The sequence below is a fragment of the Gorilla gorilla genome, chromosome 9 (assembly GCF_029281585.2).
Source record: "Gorilla gorilla gorilla isolate KB3781 chromosome 9, NHGRI_mGorGor1-v2.1_pri, whole genome shotgun sequence".
NCBI lineage: Eukaryota > Metazoa > Chordata > Mammalia > Primates > Hominidae > Gorilla > Gorilla gorilla.
The window spans coordinates 68,778,884-68,798,636 of NC_073233.2; the positions used below are offsets into that span (position 1 = coordinate 68,778,884).

General features: G+C 54.2%; 1 protein-coding gene across 2 annotated transcripts in view; it reads left to right on the forward strand.

Moving 5' to 3' along the window:
• The window catches only part of CD6 (CD6 molecule), a 47,503-nt gene extending 35,504 nt beyond the window's left edge, over positions 1-11,999 (forward strand). Inside the window, exons 4-13 of one of the 2 annotated variants that reach the window (XM_031016447.3) lie at positions 155-466; positions 1,195-1,497; positions 2,693-2,758; positions 5,031-5,171; positions 5,544-5,639; positions 7,331-7,453; positions 9,098-9,169; positions 9,378-9,632; positions 9,908-10,012; positions 10,877-11,999. In XM_031016447.3, the coding sequence (XP_030872307.1) occupies positions 155-466; positions 1,195-1,497; positions 2,693-2,758; positions 5,031-5,171; positions 5,544-5,639; positions 7,331-7,453; positions 9,098-9,169; positions 9,378-9,632; positions 9,908-10,012; positions 10,877-10,941 (1,538 nt within the window). In that variant the 3' untranslated portion in view covers positions 10,942-11,999. The remainder of the gene's footprint in view (positions 1-154; positions 467-1,194; positions 1,498-2,692; positions 2,759-5,030; positions 5,172-5,543; positions 5,640-7,330; positions 7,454-9,097; positions 9,170-9,377; positions 9,633-9,907; positions 10,013-10,876) is intronic. The other variant, XM_055354237.2, reaches the window with a different exon arrangement.
• Positions 12,000-19,753: the final 7,754 nt, after the last annotated feature.

Consider the following 19,753-nt stretch of genomic DNA (forward strand, 5'->3'; position numbering starts at 1 on the left):
CAGTCCTGGGGGGATTCCCAGTCTTGCCTACCGGGCTACAGCCCTCTCACTGGGTCCACAACACGCTCACAACTCTCCGGCCGGTCCAACCATCATCCCAACCCTCCCTTCCTGGCCGGGTGCCCCAGCGTCCACAACCCCCTCCCACCCCTAGAGAACCGCGCGCTGCGCCTGGTGGACGGTGGCAGCTCCTGCGCCGGCCGCGTGGAGATGCTGGAGCATGGCGAGTGGGGATCAGTGTGCGATGACACTTGGGACCTAGAGGACGCCCACGTGGTGTGCAGGCAACTGGGCTGCGGCTGGGCAGTCCAGGCCCTGCCCGGCTTGCACTTCACGCCTGGCCGCGGGCCTATCCACCGGGACCAGGTGAACTGCTCGGGGGCCGAAGCTTACCTGTGGGACTGCCCGGGGCTGCCAGGACAGCACTACTGCGGCCACAAAGAGGACGCGGGCGTGGTGTGCTCAGGTCAGTGGGCGGAGTCGCTGAAGCCCGGTCACTACCAACACTCCCCATAGGCCTACTGGGCGCCAAGCCTGGAGTTAGTGCCGGAGAGGTGGTCCCTGCCCTTGAGATGTCACAGTTCAGGAGGGGAGATGAGACTGAGACAAATATAATTCAGGAGAGAAAGTGGTAAATGCCCCCAAGAAAGGCAGTCAGGTGGAGTCTAGAGGCAGCAGGCAATGCGGAGCTGTAGGCTAAGGCTGACCACCTCCTGGAAGAGGTGACATTAAAAGTGAGACTCTTCCCGAGTGGGAGTTGGCCACCTGCATTCAAGCAGCAAGGGGAGACTGAAGGCAGGGAGGCCTCTGAGGAGGCTGTTGGTCTGTCCAGGAGGGGCCAGAAGGTTCTGGACCAGCCAGTGCCTCTCTTTGATAAGCAGGAGACGGGGGAGGTGGAGGTGTTAAAATGTAGATTCTGAGTCAGTAGGTCTGAGGCAGAGCTCCAGAGTCTGCGTTTCTAACAAGATCCCAGGCAATGCCGATGCTGCTGCTCCACAGACCACACTTGTCACAGCAGGGTTGGCCAGAGCAGAGGGGGCAGGTGACAGGGGGACACAGACACAGGAGGGAGAAGACACAAGATCTGGAGACCAAATGGCTGCATTGATGCCTGCACTGGTGGGTCCGGGCTGGCGGGAATTTCTGCCCAAAGGATTCTGACCTGACTCTGTCCCCTCTGCCCCTTCCCTGCAGAGCACCAGTCCTGGCGCCTGACAGGGGGCGCTGACCGCTGCGAGGGGCAGGTGGAGGTACACTTCCGAGGGGTCTGGAACACAGTGTGTGACAGTGAGTGGTACCCATCGGAGGCCAAGGTGCTCTGCCAGTCCTTGGGCTGTGGAACCGCAGTTGAGAGGCCCAAGGGGCTGCCCCACTCCTTGTCTGGCAGGATGTACTACTCATGCAATGGGGAGGAGCTCACCCTCTCCAACTGCTCCTGGCGGTTCAACAACTCCAACCTCTGCAGCCAGTCGCTGGCAGCCAGGGTCCTCTGCTCAGGTACCCCATCCTACTCCACCCCCCAGATTTGAGCCAGAATTCTACCTGAATCCATGTCCTAAAAACTTACAGTCCAAGGACCACAATAGGCACCAGATCGGCAATGGCACATATGGCATAAGAAGGACCGTTGTCCTTATGGTGCCCAGGCAGACAGTGCTAATTCATCGAGGTATTTTCAGATGCTCCACTCAGCCCCAGAATGATGAATCATATATGAAGACATTATATGCTAAGCAATGGTTCCTCTTGACTGGGATTGACTCAAGAGTTGAAACCAATTTGCCATCCCAGGCCTGGTGATGACAATAAAAATAATATTAGCAGGCCCTAGTAATAATATCGGTGACAGCTTCTGGAACCCTGATCATATGCTAGGCATTGTTGAGCACTAAGTAGCTCTTATTTCAGCTGAGCCTCATACGCACTCTATGAGTTGGGTTCTACCATATCTCGCCAAATCTAAGATAGCATTGTTTATAAGTCACACCATTATTATTTTATATACCATAAAGAAGAACGAACACTGCCAAAATAAACCATCAAATGTAGTGACTGAGGCCATGATCCCAATTTCAGACGTGTTAAAGTTTGAAAAAATGTGAGTGTTAGATAGATCTGAAGAAACATGGTATTTGCATTCTTACGGCATTCAGACACCAGGTTACAAACTCCAGCTCTGCCATTTACGAGCAAGGAGGCTTCCGATAGTCCCTTAACCTCCATGTGTGGATGCTGATACTAGGCACTTCGCAGGATAGCTGGGAAACCTGATAGTATCTGCCGAGGGACTTCTAAGCTCATTTCTTTGTGAGCCTACCTGCCCAACGGGAATGCCGATTATGATAATGAAGATAATGTCCGCTCTTCATCTCCCTAGGCTGATTAAGAACAAACTGAAACTGAATGGAAAACGGATTTGTGGTCTGTAGCAGCTTACACAGAAAGAAGGGATAATTCTATTAGCCCTTTATTCTAACCAAAGAGCCTTCCCAGAATTTAATCCATGAGTTCCTCCTTACTGTGGGGGGTGGGGGAGGGGAGGGAGGTAAGTTTCCTTAGCCACATGTCCCTGATGGGAGCACACCCTAGTTCTGGGTCACTTGTCTGTCCCATTCAGTTTCTAACCCAAGGCCTGGCACACAGTCGGTGCTCAGTAACATGCATTGAGTGACTGGGTGGTGCTTTCTGACAGCTTCCCGGAGTTTGCACAATCTGTCCACTCCCGAAGTCCCTGCAAATGTTCAGACAGTCACTATAGGTAAGTGTTGCTGGGTACTACGCGGTTTCTCAGAAGCTTGGACATCTGTGTGTGTGTGTGTGTGTGTGTGTGTGTTCCTGTGCACACCTGTGTTGGGGTGGAGGATGGTTTGGTCCTCATCCTCCACCTCCAGCCAATGGACTTACCTCCCCGGGGCTCTCTGGGCGGCATTTCTGCTCCTTCTACATCCCCTCCTTGCCAAGTCAGCCCATAGATCACTGAGTCCTGATACTTCCTGGACAGAAGTCCATTCCCCCACTTTCCTGTGAGCTGCTGGAGGGCAGAAGGAAAGAGCTGGAGAGAGCTGATACTACCTCAAGCAGGGGTCAGGGTCGGGGCGGCAGGGGGAGGGTGATCTTGGCCCAGCTGGGTAGCGGGAATGCTGGCACACAGCCCTGTGTTCATAACAGGCCAGACACTGGGCCTAGTGCTTTATAGCCATTATTTCCCAACCCTTTAATCCTCTTGGTAGCCAAATGGGAGAGGTCTTATTATAACCCTTACATCAAGAAAGGAGCTGAGGCTCCGAGGCTGAAGTCGCAGCTAGAGATTGCTGGCCAGAACCGACAACCAAGGCTCTGAATTCCAGATCCATTCTTGGTCTACCCACCAGCTGCGTGTAGCTTGGCTGGCGTCAGAGCAGACTCCCAGGACTCAACTCCCAGCTGTGCCTCTTGCTAGCTGTGCCCTGTTGGGCAACTCGTAACCTCTCTGAGCCTCAGACACCTCAATTATAAAATGGGGGTGATAAGCATATAGTACTTTCTCCTAGCATTGCTATGAGGCTCCAGTGAATTAATTTTTGTAAAGCACTTAGAACAGAGCCTCAAAGACAGTAAGAACTGTCCGAAAGTCTGCTGTTGCTATGAGTATTTAGTTCAGGCATTGACCCCCTTTGCAGTCCTGGGATACCCACAGGACTCCCTTGCTCTGCCTCCTAGCTCTCTGTCATATTCTCTCAGACACCCAGAAGCAGTGAACAGGGGTTTGGGGAGAGGGCACAGAGGCCCTAGCCATAGATGACAGCACAGAGAGGAAATGAAATGTACAACTGCACAGGCTGCCGGGCAAGCTCCTGCCAGGCCCCGCAGGCAACCTGCACATGCTTTCTCTTCCTGAGGTTGGAGTGGGGATCCACGCCATCCTGGAAGGGCAAAGAGTGAAGCACAAAGAGAGATCCAGGGACCACACCCCGGCCCTTGGTCCATCAGCCCCTCCCTCGGCCACGGCCCTCTGGACCCACATTCACAGGTCTCCCCATGGCCGCAACACCCAGCCTCACTCTCACATCTGCTTCCTGCTGCCAGATCCAGCTCCCATCCTGGCCCAAACTTCCCCATTTGCAGACAGAGAGGGGAGAGGAGAAAATTAACACAGGGAGAGGGTTCTCTCCCAGGGGAAGCAGACTCTGCCCCCAGCAAAGAGGTCTGGATGATCTCATCTCCCTCCCCGTTGCTGTCACTACTAGTCATCTAGCCCTGTGGTCTGCTCACTCCAGGAACCCTCTTCACTGACCCCTGTATCCATTCTTGTGCTTCGCATTCTTTTAAGCAGAGGGGAGGCTGAGGGAGGGGGAGGGCAAGAAGTCACCCCAGAGTGGGGCTGCAGAGGTGGGAGACCCTGAATCCCAGACCCCACTCCCGTCCTCATGGAGGGGATGTCTGGTGGGAAGGAGGGGGCACTCAGGCACAGCTCTCCTGATGGTCTGTTCACTGCCAGAGGTGGCTCAGAGTCACTGTCTCTGGGAAGTCAGCGTTGGTCTTCCCTCACAGAGAATGAAGTGCCTTTTGTAGGGCCTCATGCCCCCAGTGTCGCTGTTCAAACCTCCATCACAGCGGGTGCCTCATCATACTGGATTGGGTTACTTATTGATCTCTCCGCTAGACAAAAGCCCCTCAAGGCCTGTGATACTGTTGTCTTATGTGTAGCCCCAGGGTCTAGGGCCAGGCACACAGCGGGTACTCAATAGTTGTCTATTGAACAAAGACTACATACTGAAGAGCTAGCAGACAGATAGATCTCTGCAGCCTGGTGGCCAGAGTTCTATTTCAGGCAGTAATTCATTTAATCAATTGCTCATGCATTCAATATGCATTTATTGAGCGCCTAATATACACCACACACTTAAAAGCAATGAGAAAATTGGAAAAAGGAAGCAAGGAGGAAGATAACATAAAAAGGGAAGCAGGTCAGCTTTACAGAGAACGGAAAGGCAAGAAGAAGGGTGAGTGCCCATTCCTCTTTCTTCCTGAATTGGAATTCTTGTTTCCAGAATCTTCTGTGACAGTGAAAATAGAGAACAAGGAATCTCGGGAGCTAATGCTTCTCATCCCCTCCATCGTTCTGGGAATTCTCTTCCTTGGCTCCCTCATCTTCATAGCCTTCATCCTCTTGAGAATTAAAGGAAAATATGGTAAGTGCAAGGTTCTGGAAGCCATGGCATACAGTATCCCCCGCCAGCCATCCCAGGGGGATGTGAGCCTTGGCAGAACCCCAGCAGCAGTGGCGTGGTCCAGCAATGGCCACCCGGCCCTGGCCCTGGGGAGATCCCCAAGGTGGAAAGGATTTTCCTAGCATGCCCAGGAGTCATGGACGCACCAGCGGGGAGGACCAGACTGTGCATGTGTGTGTGTGCCTGTGTGTGTGTGTGTATGTGCGCGCATGTGTGCCTGCAAGTGTTGGGGGAATGAGGAGGGTGGTATGTCGACGAGAACAGAACGGAACCAGGTAGACTGGGAGAGGGCAAAAAAAATGACTTGTAGAATTTCTGCCTCCCCTCCCCCAGCCCTCCCCGTAATGGTGAACCACCAGCACCTACCCACCACCATCCCAGCAGGGAGCAATAGCTATCAACCGGTCCCCATCACCATCCCCAAAGAAGGTAGGATGTCCCCCATCCTGGGTGTGGGAGGGCTGGGGAGGACAAGAAGGGTGCGCTTTCTGGAAGGTCAGCACCGCTTAGGTCCAAGACGTACACACAGCTGGAGATGAGATCTGGGCCAGCCCACTCCCAGCCCTGGGACCTTGAGCAGGCTCAAGTCTTCCCTGGACATTGAAGGGCAGATGACCTTCCAGTTCAGTCACGCTAGGACTCTAGAGTTTTGAGTTCTGGACAAATACAGGCTAAGCACGTTTTAGATCTTGGTTCTCAGAGGAAAGCTCTGTTCTGCTTTGCTCTGTAGTTGGCTAGTAGGCTTGTGATATCATCATCCTTGTCAATGTCCTGCCCAATTGGCCTTGTGAAGCCCCATCAAGATTCTCCTAGAATGTGGTTTTATTTCATAGTTCATATTTTCTAAACAAAAAAACAAATTGGGGCTGGGTACAGTGGCTCACGCCTGTAATCCCAGCACTTTGGGAGCCTGAGGTGGGCAGATCACTTGAGGTCAGGAGTTGGAGACCAGCCTGGCCAACATGGTGAAACCCCGTCTCTACAAAAAATGCAAAAATTAGCCAGGTGTGGTGGCGTGCACCTGTAATCCCAGCTACTTGGGAAGCTGAGGCAGGAGAATCGCTTGAACCTGGGAGGCGGAGGTTGCAGTGAGCCGAGATCATGCCACTGCACTCCAGCCTGGGCGACAGAGCAAGACTCTGTCTCAAAAAAAAAAAAAAAAAGGGTCAGTCATTCATCCTTTATGATATATGGATTTATACCTCTTGCAGAGGAATTTGAGCTTAATCACCTTGCATTATGAATATATTCAATCACCTTTATCGGAAAGAGTTCAATGACATAAAAACCAATACAAAACTCAGCCAAATATTATAAATATCCTTTGCACAGAGAGTCCATATATATGAAAAGAGAATGTGAATACAGCATCTAGCATAAGGCTTAGCACAAGGCAGCTGCTCACTGAATAGCACAGTCTGGAGGTTTAGAGCCAGACTGCTGGCTCTGGGCCAGGTAAGAACCTGTCTGTGCCTCAGTTCCCTCCAAGGCAAAATGGGGATAATAATGTACCCACTTTACAGAGTTATCATGAGGGTTAAATGAGGTAATACTTGTAAGTGTTAGAATAGTGCCTCACATATAGTAAGTACTGTGTTAAGCGTTTGCTAAATAAATGTTTAGTTCTCCATATTGGAAATGAACGAAGGCAGCCTAGAAACTTCAGACTGGGTGGCTTGTACAAGATGGGCTACCCAGGCTGGGCACACTGGTGGATGCCTATAGTCCCAGCACTTTGGGAGGCCGAGGGGGATGGATCGCTTGAGCCCAGGAGTTTGAGACCAGCCTGGGCAACATGGTGAAAACCTGTCTCTACAAAAAATTCAAAAATTAGCTGGGCGTGATGGTGCATGCCTGTGGTCCCAGCTACTCGGGAGGCTGAGGTGGGAGGATCGCCTGAGCCCAGGAGGTCAATGCTGCAGCGAGCTGTGATGGCACCACTGTACTCCAGCCTGGACAACAGAGTGAGACCCTGTCCCAGAAAAGAAAGAAAAAAAAAAGGGCTACTTGGTGCTCCCCTGCCACTCTGCCTCTCACCTCTGCCGTTCATACTCTACCATGTCTCCCTACGCCTTTCCGCCCACCACTTTGCCATGCTCTCGACTCTGTTCTTTCCCCAGTTTTCATGCTGCCCATCCAGGTCCAGGCCCCGCCCCCTGAGGACTCAGACTCTGGCTCGGACTCAGACTATGAGCACTATGACTTCAGCGCCCAGCCTCCTGTGGCCCTGACCACCTTCTACAGTGAGTGCCTGGCTGGGCTCCCAAGGGCCCACCTGCCTGAATCTGGGAGGGGGCCCCGAGGGGACCGTCAGTAGTCCCGCCTAGTAACCCCTGCATGACGCAGACAGAATCCCCCTGGTTACCCACTGGATTGACTGTAAATGGTCCTACACTGACGTTTGCACCGTGCTTTGTGACCCTGGGGTCATCTCGATGTCTCAGGACATCTCCACTCTGACTTCTGTCTCTCCCATGTTTGTCTCTGGCCATGTAAGGTCTTAAGACCAGGCCTTTGACATTCACCTGAAGATGGCTCTGTGTGAGAGCGGGGGAGTGCGGATGAGAGACACAGTTGGCAGGGGTTCTCGCATGCCATATCCCTCCATCCCTCCATGTCCCATCCTGCCCTGTCTGACCCCATCAGCCCCACTCACTTCCTTACCTCCACGCTCATGCCAGCTTGTGCCTCATAGCCAGCTCTTTTCATTGCCTTCTGGGGATAGGAAGAGGAAAGATAACACTGAAGGCAGTTCCCGGGCAATGCTGGGAGGTTGGAATAGACCAGAGCATCCCACACCTTATTGTGTAATCACTTGGGAGCTTGTCAAAAATTCCTGAGCCCCTCCCCACACCTAATGTTATCAGTCAGGATGAGAGTTTGGCTGTGTGTGACAGAAAGCTCCAAATGACAGTGTCTTGAGAGGTTGGCAGGGGCCCAGGCCCCTTCTTTCTTGCTGCTGTGCAGTCCCTAAGATGTTGCCTTCATCTACATGGTCCAGAATGGCTCACCTCCATGTCCACATTCCAGGCAAGGGCAAGGGAACGATGGGATGCTGGAGATGGCCACAGATTCCCGCTCACAACCCAGCACCCGGAACGAAAACCCACTAGCTACAAGAGAGGCAGGGAAATGAAGGCTCTGTCCTGGGCAGCTGTGTCCAGATAAAAGCCAGAATGGATATTGGGGAACAGACAGCCGTCCCTGCCCCGCCTGCTAACCCAGGGCTTCTGGGGGTGGGACACGGATGATTCTACTTCTTCTGGCCTGTGGACCAGTGTTTGGGAGCCACAGGGATGAAGTGTCTGTCGAACCTGAGATTCCGAGCCCAGGCATATAAGATGCGAGACTGAGAGTCCACAGTGCTATAACATTGAAATTAAAAGTCAGTGGTACCCGGTTCAAAAGAGCTGACTCCAGGATCCCAGACACTCATATCCTCAAGACTCTATAAATCTCTGATTCTGAAATGTGAAGGTGCCACAGAGCCTGTGATGCAGTGATTCCAGACCATCTGGGTTTCACTCTAGGAAGGCTTCTTGAAGGAGCAAACATCTGTCCTCCTCCTGCCCAGAGCTGCCAGGTCACAAGGACAGAACCAAGACTCTTGATACCTCTCTAAGTAGCAGGAGGGACAGCTGGGGCTGGCGGCTGGGGGGTTGTAGGGCACTAGAGTTTCTGGCCCCAGGCTAGATTAAGGCAAAGGCTCTGCTGGATTGGGATATGAACCTGGAATTTGATGGGAAATGCTAAGCCCTCTCTGCCTCTGGAGTTGTCCTCCCACCCTATTCAGCCTCCCCAAGCCCCGGGAAATCCAGCCTCTTCTCCAGGCTCCTAAATGATGAGGTTGAGCCTTCACCCCTCCCCACCGCCGCCTCTGCTTGCAGATTCCCAGCGGCATCGGGTCACAGATGAGGAGGTCCAGCAAAGCAGGTTCCAGATGCCACCCTTGGAGGAAGGTGAGTCAGGATGGGGAGGGGTGTGAATGGCAGTCCCACCTCCAGAGAGTAGCTCAGCTCAGCTTGAGACCTTCCAGCAGGAACCTCCCTCAGTGAGTCTTTCCTGACTTTCACAAATCCTATAGGCAGTAAGTGCTTTCTGAAGTCTGACTTAAAGCCCTCTTGCTGCACTGCTTCTTTCGTCACCATTCTCCCTTTCCTGCCTTAGGACTTGAAGAGTTGCATGCCTCCCACATCCCAGCTGCCAACCCTGGACACTGCATTACAGACCCGCCATCCCTGGGCCCTCAGTATCACCCGAGGAGCAACAGTGAGTCGAGCACCTCTTCGGGGGAGGATTACTGCAATAGTCCCAAAAGCAAGCCACCTCCATGGAACCCCCAGGTGTTTTCTTCAGAGAGGAGTTCCTTCCTGGAGCAGCCCCCAAACTTGGAGCTGGCCGGCACCCAGCCAGCCTTTTCAGGTAAGCTGTGCCTCCCCCGAACCCCCATCCCATAGCCAGCCTGGCTGGAGGAGGCATAAAGCTGGGAGCCCTGAGTCAGGCTGAGGTCAGGATTCTACCCAGTTCCGCAGCCATTCACTGTGTGCCCTTGGACACATCTCCCATCTCTGGGCCTTCACTTTGTCATTTGCCAAGCTAGGGACTTGGCTCTCGTGAGTCACGTGGGCCCCCCAGCTCTGGCAACTTGAGAAGTGGCTGTGTGCTGGCAGAGGGTGACTGGTTCTGGGGGTTTCCAGCAGGGCCCCCGGCTGATGACAGCTCCAGCACCTCATCCGGGGAGTGGTACCAGAACTTCCAGCCACCACCCCAGCCCCCTTCGGAGGAGCAGTTTGGCTGTCCAGGTGCCAATATCTGGGGAAGGGATGTGGGAGGGGGACAGAGAGGGACTGGGGAGTAAATGAGTGGGGAACTATTGGATGCATTCGCTCAAGGGGAAAAGGAGAAAGGAAGGGTAAAAGAAGAGAGGGAAAGTAACTTTTTAAAAAACAAAGCAAGGCCAGGCATGGTAGCTCAAGCCTGTAATCCCAGCACAAGGCAGGAGGATTGCTTGAGGCCAGGAATTTACGACTAGCCCCGGGAACATAGCAAGACCAGTCTCTACAAAACTAAAAACTAAATATTAGCCGAGGGTAGTAGCACGTGCCTATAGTCCCAGCTCCTCAGGAGGCTGAGGTGGGAGGATCGTGTGAGCCCAGGAGATCCAGGCTGCAGTGAGCTATGATCGTATCACTGTGGATCATGCCCCTGCAGGGTCAGAGCAAGACCCTCTTTCTACAAGAAAACAAACACAAGCACAACAAGAACATGAAGAGGTGGGGAAAATGGATGTGGACGGGATGGAGAAATAGTCAAACAGGTTGCTTTGATAAGAAGTGAGCTCCCTGTTAGTGGAGGCATTCAAGCAGAAGCAGCTGGTTGGCCCCTTGGGGGAGACTGTGGTAGCAGAGGGGCTCCCAGCATTCAATCGTCCACCATGTCGTGCAGTGTGCCATTGTGGAGACCATAGCCCTGAACGAGACAGACGAGGCTATTCCCTCAGTGCCGATGTTCCAGCCAGGGACATGGCCGGAAGCAAGATGATCAGATGGCTTCATGCAGCATCCCACGGGGATAGTGATGTGGAGCCAGAACCACTCAGCTCCGTCCCGTGGGGCAGCAGGGGCAATGACTGGGTCTCCCACTAATCTGGGCCTCTCTGCCCACAGGGTCCCCCAGCCCTCAGCCTGACTCCACCGACAACGATGACTACGATGACATCGGCGCAGCCTAGGCCGGGGCCAGCCAAGGCTCCTGGGGTGGCTCTGACCCTCTGGCCTCCTGCTCTACCTACTCCCTTTCCCCTTTCCCACTGTCCCAGCTCACCTCCCCAGGGAGCTGAGAGGCCTCCCTTGGAGAGATGGAAGGAAATGTTACACCTTGTACCCCTCAGTCTCCATCCATCAAGCCAAACCTGCTGCCACAGCCCTCCCCCGGCCCCAGAGAGCAGCCCCAGGGAGGATGCTGCCTCCAAGAAGTGTGAGCCCTCTGTCTCGGGGATGAACAAGCAGAGTCTGGGCTACCTCTTGGCAGCTGGTGGAGGGGAGTTGGGGAGCTGGACTGGATGACTCTGGAGGCCCCTTCCAAACTTCAAGTGTCCAGCGCTTTGATTCCCTGAGTTTCCGACACTTCAGGGCCCAGAGGTCCTGGGAGGGACAGAACTGGGCCCCCATGCCAGTGCTGCTGCAGGAGGGCCCACGTGCTAGGGGCTGCTGGGCTGTTGTCACTGATCGGTGGGCGCTGGGGGGATGGGGTAACACACCAGCTGTCCTAGGCTTTGCTCCAGGCGGTAACTGCACTTGGTCAGGGAATATAGCCTTCCTGGGCACAACTAGCTGACAATGACAGGTTGACTGTGTACCCCCAACCAAGGAGCTGGGGCCCAAGGCCAGTCCTGCCCCAGAGACACTCCAAGTCCGCCAGGGGCACAGACCAGTTCTGCAGTGACTGTCCCTGGACAATGGGTCTTTATTCTGAGCTTCCTATGGTTTACAAAGAGGGCCCCAGCCCAGGCCCACCACAGACCCCAGAGATAGGGGCCCAGTCTCCATGGGGGCAGGAGCATAGAGATGTTTTCCAGGAAGGGGCTCAGAAGCTGCACTAGGCCCCGAGTCCCCATGTGTCTCCTTGAATTGATGAGGATGCTCCTGGGAGGGATGCGTGACTATGCAGTGTTGCACCCGGGGCTGCAAACGTCTCCATGCAGCCCCCAGAGAGAGGCCCATGGGCTCAGACCAGACTTTGTTGTCCTGCTCTGAGTATCCTGAGATTAAACTGAATTGCTGAATGAAACCAGGGCGTGGAATGACAATTTCTTAAACTTCATAGAACCCAGGCTGCATGTGTGTGTGCACGTGTGTGTGGCATGTATGTGCATGTGTGTGTGTGTGTGGCATATGTTGGATACAAATGAGACAAAGAGTTGAGCTCAAATCCTTTATTTGGGAAGTAATCCCAGGGAGCAGCAGTAAGAAAATGAGGAAGAAAGAAGGGGAAGGAAGGAAGACAATGTTCATGAACAGGTTGCTATTATGGGCAGCCAGAGCTCAATGGTGCTGGGGACCTCTGGGAGACACACCTCAGAATTGTCCCACCAAGGGGGCAGGGAGCTGGGATATTGACCCACCCTCTCTGCCTGTCATTGGTTGAGGAGACATTAACCCCCAGCCCCAGCACTACCGAGCTGCCTGTGAGTGAGCTGGGCACACGCTGTGTCCAGAGAAGCCACAGGCAGAGGGTCGTAGGCACATGCTATAAGGAACCATCTTCCATGGGAATGGTCCAGGAAAAGCACCAACAGCAACTGCTCCATGTTCAGAGTGTGTGTGTGTGTGTGTGTGTGTGTGTGTGTGTGTGTGCATGTGTGTGTGTGCGTGTCGGGGAGAAGTCAGGTTGTGGCAATGGTGGGGGCAACTCTATCTGTTTAGGAGGAAATGCTAGGGAACTGGAAAAGCCACGGTGGCTCAGCGCCATAAAAAACACTGGGGAGGCCGGGCGCGGTGGCTCCCGCCTGTAATCTCAGCATTTTGGGAGGCCAAGGCAGGAGGATCACTTTAGCCCAGAAGTTTGAGACCAGCCTGGGCAACATAGTGAGACCCCATCTCTACCAAAAAAAAAATTGAAAATCATCCAGGTATGGTGGTGCACACCTGTAGTCCCAGCTACTTGGGAGGCTGAAGCAGGGAGGTCGCTTGAGCCCAGGAATTTGAGGCTGCAGTGAGCCATGAATGATCACATCACTGCACTCCAGCCTGGGTGAGAGTGAGACTCTATCTCAAAAACATTTTTTTAACACTGGGGATAGGAAAACAGAACCTGACAGACTGAGAGGCAGGGTCTATGAGAACTCAACCTCACTGCCTCCCTGGGCTGCTCCACAGCAGCCCTGGGCTCAGCGGCAGGGGTTACTGCACTGAATGAGTTCCCGCCAGAGCCCCCAAATCTTCAAAGGTAGTATAATTCCAAGGAGTTTTATGCTTAGAGTTGCCTGGAAAAGGATTGCACCACCCCAGAAGGAGGTGGGGATGAGGCTGGTGGCGCTGGAGGGGACTGGAGCGGATCCGCACTGAGGAATCGGCATTGCCTCCAGTCCTCTGCCCATTCAGGGCTATGACTCTAGCCCTGCTGCCATGGCCAGTGCCCAGCTCTGCCTGCGGGGTGAGGGCTGGGGCTCAGGTTTTCTCCGAGCCCTCCCGGGAGGGGCGGATCACGAACGAGGTGGGGCTGTGGGGCTGTGGGGTGGGCGGGGCCCGCTTTCCATTCACCTGTCCCAGAGGTGGAGAGAAAGCCGCGCTCCCCAGGGCAACTGTCACAGGATGTGGTTGGCAGTGTTGGGCCCCCTCCTCAGGCCCTCTGAACCCTCCCCAGGGTGGCGGGGGATTCCTAGGGGAGGAGCCACTTCTGGGGTAGGTGGGGCAGACTCAGCGGCAGGGGGCTTGTGAAAGCCTGTGTTCAACTCCCCACTCCACCCCTCCTGGCAGTGTGGCCTCAGGCAAATCACTCAACATCTCTGAGACTTTGTTTGCTGTAAGTTGGTCTGTAGAATGTGTGGGCAGTAGTGGGTAACTCACAGGTGGTGGTGAGGGTTAGAGGGTTGGTAGTAAATGCCCCCGTCATTGGTAGATTAATCACTGCAGGTGAGAGTGCTCCTTAAAAGGAGAAAGGGGAAGCCAGGAGGCACTCAGCAGTGCCTGGGGTCTTCAGTGCGTTAGTGCTGGGGGCAGGGCGGGGCAAGGGTTGGGAGAACATGGAGAACGTCTTGTCCCACTCTCATTTTACAGGTGAGGACACTGAGACCTAGGGTGGGAAAAGACCTGTCCAAGGTCACTGAGAGTTAGTAACAGAGTCACAATTCAATCCTTCCCCACCCCGTGCCCGCCCCAGCTCACACAGGGAGATGGCAATGCCTTCTGAGTCACCCCCATTTCTCCAACCTCCCAGGAGCTGCCTCTCTCACCCCAGCTCTCCCACCCAGGGCCCCCCCACAGTCTCAGAGAAATTGGGAAGCTCTGCCCCAGCCCTGGGCAGTCTGGAGAAACAGCACCAAACACAGTAGGAGGGCTGATCCCAGCTGGCCCCTGTCTCTATGTCTCCCAGGGACTCAGACCTGGGACCTGCGCCTTATTGAGCCGACATGGGCCAGGCCTGTGCTGAGACTGGGAAAGCTGAGATGAATGACAGCCAGGCTCTGACCTGAAGGAACACCAGCCTGGCAGGGAAGTCACAAACATAAGCAGGTGGCTTCCCCTCCACTCCTGGGAGACCTCGTTATAATAGGCCTCAAGGATCTGGGACAGGAAACACAAAGAGGCTCAATGGACTTGGCAGCGGAACCCAGTGGTTCCAGAAACATTGGCGTGGGGGGGAAAGGCTGTGTCCCAGAAAGGAAGCACCCAGCAATTTGACTGACAGCTCTGCAAGCTCAGGCAGAGAGTGATGCACAGGGAATTCCTGGGAAGCTGATGCCTGATCTGGGTTGTAGAGGATGAATAGGAGTGAACCACCGACGTGGAGAGGGAAAAGCATTCCAGGCCAAGGGAATGACACCAGCGAAGACACAGCAAGAAACTGCACGGCTCGCGAGGTCAAGGGAGGTCCAGCTTGAGAGGAGATGAGGCTGGGGATGGTCAAGTCTCACACCAACCCCATTTCATGGGTGAGAAAATTGAGGCCCAGAGAAGTTAAGTAAAAAGCCAAGGTCACACAGCTAAATAATGACAGTGCTGGGACTTAAATACAGCCTAGCTTCAGAGTCTGAGTGTTAATCATGGCTCTTCCAGTGTCCCTGTGCCACCACAGCCACACGGCTGGGCATTATTACCAGAGCCCCAGCCTAGAATCTGGAGACACCAGCCTATCTGCCCACCAACAGCACAGGCACCGGCTGCATTCTGGGATACGGGGTTCGGGAATGTAGAATCATCACTACCAGGCACCCTTATAGAGCCAGCTCTGTGCTGAGCTCTGGGAGGCACAGAAAGGAATGGAGCCTGGCCCTTGCCGTTTGGGAGTTTACAGGACCTGGGGCAGAGAGAGACCAGTAACTGCCATTCATCACCATGGTGATGATGATGGTGGGTAGCATTTACTATGTGCCAGGTATGTGTTGTTTCATACAATCCTCATAAGGGCACTCTGAGAAGGTATTATTCTCCCTAATTCATAAATAGGGCAACTGAAGCCCCGAGAGTTTAGGTGACTAGCCAGAAGCCACACAGCTTGGCAGGTAGCACAACTTTTCCACCTCACTGCAAAGCCCCAGTGTGAAAACACCACACCGCACAGCGAGGGCTCATGATAAGCATGTTTAACCCACATGAACTTAAGTGTGTGCTCAGCAGCAAAAAGAAAGACAAGGGGCAACCCAGCCCACTATTTCCCTTGGTTGAACAAACACCCAGGAGGAGACAGACAGGAGCGGTGGAGCCTCCGTTCCCTCAGATCCTGGAAGCCGTTCATCCTGTGGGTACCTTGCCACGCTGGGTGAGATTTTAGCTGTTGGAGATTCATTTTTCATACATGGTGGGGCTGAAACAAAGCCCACCATTTCAACGAGCTGCTCTAATGCTGCAGGGAAAACACCTGGTTTGGAGCCAGAGCAGGGCAGACTCACATACAGGCGTCTTCCTAAGGGAGTGTTCTTTCCTTTCCCTCACTCCCTCCCTCCCTTTCTCCCTCCTTCCCTCCTTCCCTCCCTCCCTCTCTCCCTCCTTCCCTCCTTCCCTCCCTCCCTCCACCCCTTCCTTCCTTCTTCTTTCCTTCTTTCCTCCCTTCCTTCTCTTTCTCTCTCTTTTCTTTTTTTCTTTTCTTTTCTTTTCTTTTTTTTTGGGGATGGAGTCTTTCTCTGTCACCCAGGCCGGAGTGCAGTGGCACAGTCTTATCTCACTGCAACCTCTGCCTCCCAGGTTCAAGCAATTCTCCTGCCTCTGCCTCCCGAGTAGCTGGGATTACAGGCACACATCACCATGCCCAGCTAATTTTTGTATTTTTAGTGGAGATGGGGTTTCGTCATGTTGGCCAGGCTGGTCTTGAACTCCTGACCTCACGTGATCGTCCTGCCTCAGCCTCCGAAAGTGCTGGGATTATAGGCATGAGCCACTGGGCCCGGCCCTTTCTTTTTTTAAAATGGGAAATACCTTAACATTATTAAAACTCCAACAACAAGAATTCATACCATTAAAATCTTGCCCCCTCCACCCTGCCCCTTCCTCCCCACCTGGCCCACCCAAGGTAAACACAATTGTGTCTCTGATGTAGAAAGAAGAAGATGTGAACCCCTCTTGCTGCCTACCCCTTCTTATACAGAAATGATGTCCAGGCACCCTCTTGGGCTCCTTGCTTCTTTTTACTTCTCTGGTATCCCAGAGAACGTTCCTAAGGGAAGAGTGATGCTACCCATATTTGAGTTTCTCCCACATGCTGTCCAAGCAGATAACTTTTGCCTCATGTAGGGCTCCACCACACCACTACAGAGGCTGTGTGGACAGAGAGGAAGAAGCCACTAACTGCCAGGGTTTATTGGGAAAAGCATGACAAAAGAGGGAACAATCAAGTCGGCCATTGAAGGATGTGTAGGAGTTTGCTGGATGGACGAGTGAAGGATGTTCTCAGTAGCAACATATGCAAGTATGGTGCATGCCGCCTGAAGGCCAGGGGAAAAGGGGGTGCGCAGGTGGGAAAGACCATGGGGAGCATCTTCAAGGGTCTTGTGTAACTTGACCCTTGTCATTGTCTTAGACCTGTTGGGAGTTGCAAGCAGTTTCTAAGGCAGGGAAGTGATCTGATGAGACGGATGCTCTAGAAAGGTTGCCGCTATGAAGCGGAGGGAGGTTTGATGGGGCTGGGGCTTGGAGGAAGGGAGGCCAGCTGGGCGGTGGTCAGCATTGGGAGATGGAGAAGAGGGAACAAGTTGGAGAAGGATTCAGGACTTGGAGAGTGATCACAGACATGAGAGATGATTTTCCAACACAGCGGCCTTGATGACAATATGCCATGACGACAATATGACGGTGACATTAATGATAGCTTCGATTCCTGAGGGCACACTCAGAACCTGTGTGTCGGGCACCGTTCTGAGCACACTGCAGGTACTGACTCATGTATGCTCTCAACAGCCCCATGAAGAACCAGCATCATCCCCATCTTATGACTGAGGAAACAGGCTCAAGAATGTTCAGAGTTTTTCCCAGGGCTATCAGCTGGACATGGTGTGGCCGGGCCCTGGCTGCCACTGCCCCTGCCCTCCTTTCCATGTGAAGGTACAATCCACACCAAAGGCTCACTTCTGTGCCTCCCAATGCCCAGCTGGAGCCACACACAGCTCTTCAGGCCCCACGATTAATTGGCATCCCCCAGACATCTGAGAGAGCCCAAGGGGACCAGATCAGGAGCACGCTCTGGCAGGATTATCCCGCCAGGGCCCACATGGATGTGGCTCCCAGGCTCCGAGGCTGCTCCCAGGGAGCACAGGTATGGGCTTTCCTTCCTTGGCAGGGCATCACCTGCGGGTCCCTAACCTTGTCCCCTGGAAACCTCACCTCCGACGTACACCTGTCCATCTCCCACCCCTCCCTATCGCCCCATCTGCGGTTTCCACTTCCGCCCCTCTCAAAGACCCTCTTGATGGTTCTGATGAACAGACAGAGCAGCTGGAGCCCGTGTGGCCGCCTGGCATGGACCTCTCTTGGCCGCTGTCCCCGGCTCCCCGTCCTTGCTTCGTGAGGATGGGATGGAGTCTCCAGAGTGGGGAGGTGCAGGGGAGCCCCAGGGAAGGGATGGTTGAAAGAAGCTTCAGTGGAAAGTTCATCTCCCACCACATCCTTCAGCTGTTTACCAGTTTGACGAAGTTCTGGCATCCTGACATGAAAAGAGGCTCACCTCTCACCAACATCATCGAGGAAGGACCGAAATAGCAACAAAGGGAGACAAAGGAGGGGGGCAGGGGGTGGGGAGAGAGAGTTATGAGACAGAGAGGAAAAGAGGAAGACAGAGGGAGGGAGCGGTGTGTCTGAGCAGACAGTGGAAGGCAGGAGCAGCCAGACAAAGCCTTTGTCTTCCCTGGCCCCGAACCCTGCACTTGCTGGACCCCTTACATTGTGGCCTCACTTAATTCTCAAAACCTCCCAGAGCCTTAAGGTCTCCTAACGTCTGTTAACTTCCCTGTGAGAAAAGTGAAGCCCAGAGAAGTCACGGGACTAGTTCAAGGTCACCCAGCTAGGACCAGGGGAGCCAGGTTCACAGCCAGTCAGTGCAGCTACCACGGGACAAGCAGGAGGGCGGAGAGGAGAGAAGATGGAAAGGTGATAGGCTGGAGGGGGAGAGGGTGGGTGGGAGGCCGGGAGACCATGACACGTTCTGTCCTGGGGAAGGATCCCCCACCCCCTCCGCAGAGGACCCAGGCCCTATCCTAGCTGAGGGCAGGTGCCCCCTCCCTGGCTCCCTTCCCCCAGCTCCTCCCACTTGCCCAGACACCCACCAAGTGCAGGAGGAGGGGGAGGGGAGGGAGTGGTCCCCAGGGCCATGGGCTCTGGCTGAGATTCATTTTCCTTCAAGCCCCCTGCTCACAAAGAGTCCCTCTACCTGCGAGTTCTCCTGCCTCCCCTCCCTACGCTGAGCCCGACCAGGCCCACAATCACTGCCTCCTCTTCATTCTTCCACACAGTGGGGAGATAAAATGATCCTCGTCCAGACACTCACGGACACATTCCCCTCCATGGCCTCCAGGTCACACACACAGCTCTCCCTAGAAACACCAGCACTGGGTCCATGGGGCTCCGCTTCCTTCCCATGGCCTCCCCTCTGGGGTGACCATCCCTCCCTCCAGGCCTCACTCTCTGCCCTGGTTTCAAGGCAGGTGAAGGCTGTTTCTTATCTGAGGATGAGATACTAAAATAACTGGGGTCAGTAGCCCCCCTCAACTTTTCTGCATAGCCAAGACACAGCAATACCCTTCATCGCATCACTCCGATAGTCACCCTCTTTTCCCCCTTCTGTGGCCGGTGCCGTGACTTCCTGCAGTCTGCTCTGCGTTTGCTGCCCTTGCCTGCAGCCCTCCCACCTTCTTGGCAACCTGAAGACTAGGGGGGTGCATCCTGCATGCAGCAGGAGAGACTCGGTACATGCTAGAGATGTACAGCCCCAGGCGCATGTCTGTCTCTGCAAGACCCTCTCAGCTCATGCCCACGCTCACCCTCTGGCAAGAACAACCCATCCTGTAAGAGAGCCCTTCTGTGGTCCAGGGCCAGGCAAGGCCACCCACCGCAGCCTTTTGTCCCCAGGCCACCTACCCTGGGGATAGCTAGTGTAGGGCTGGAAGTAGCCAAGTCCTCCTGCTAATGTCAAAGCCCCTCTGGCTGTGGCGACCCCTCTGAAGTACATGGGTGATGGCAGTAGCATTAACCCTGGAGGTCTGCCCAGTAAAAACCCCAAGATCCCCTCCCTCCCTTCCTGTTCCAGGAAACTCACCTCTTCTGCCCATACTCAAGTCTTCCTACTGCTTTGTCAAGCTCTCTTCTCCTTTCCTGATTTTATGGCTTGTTCTTTCTTTC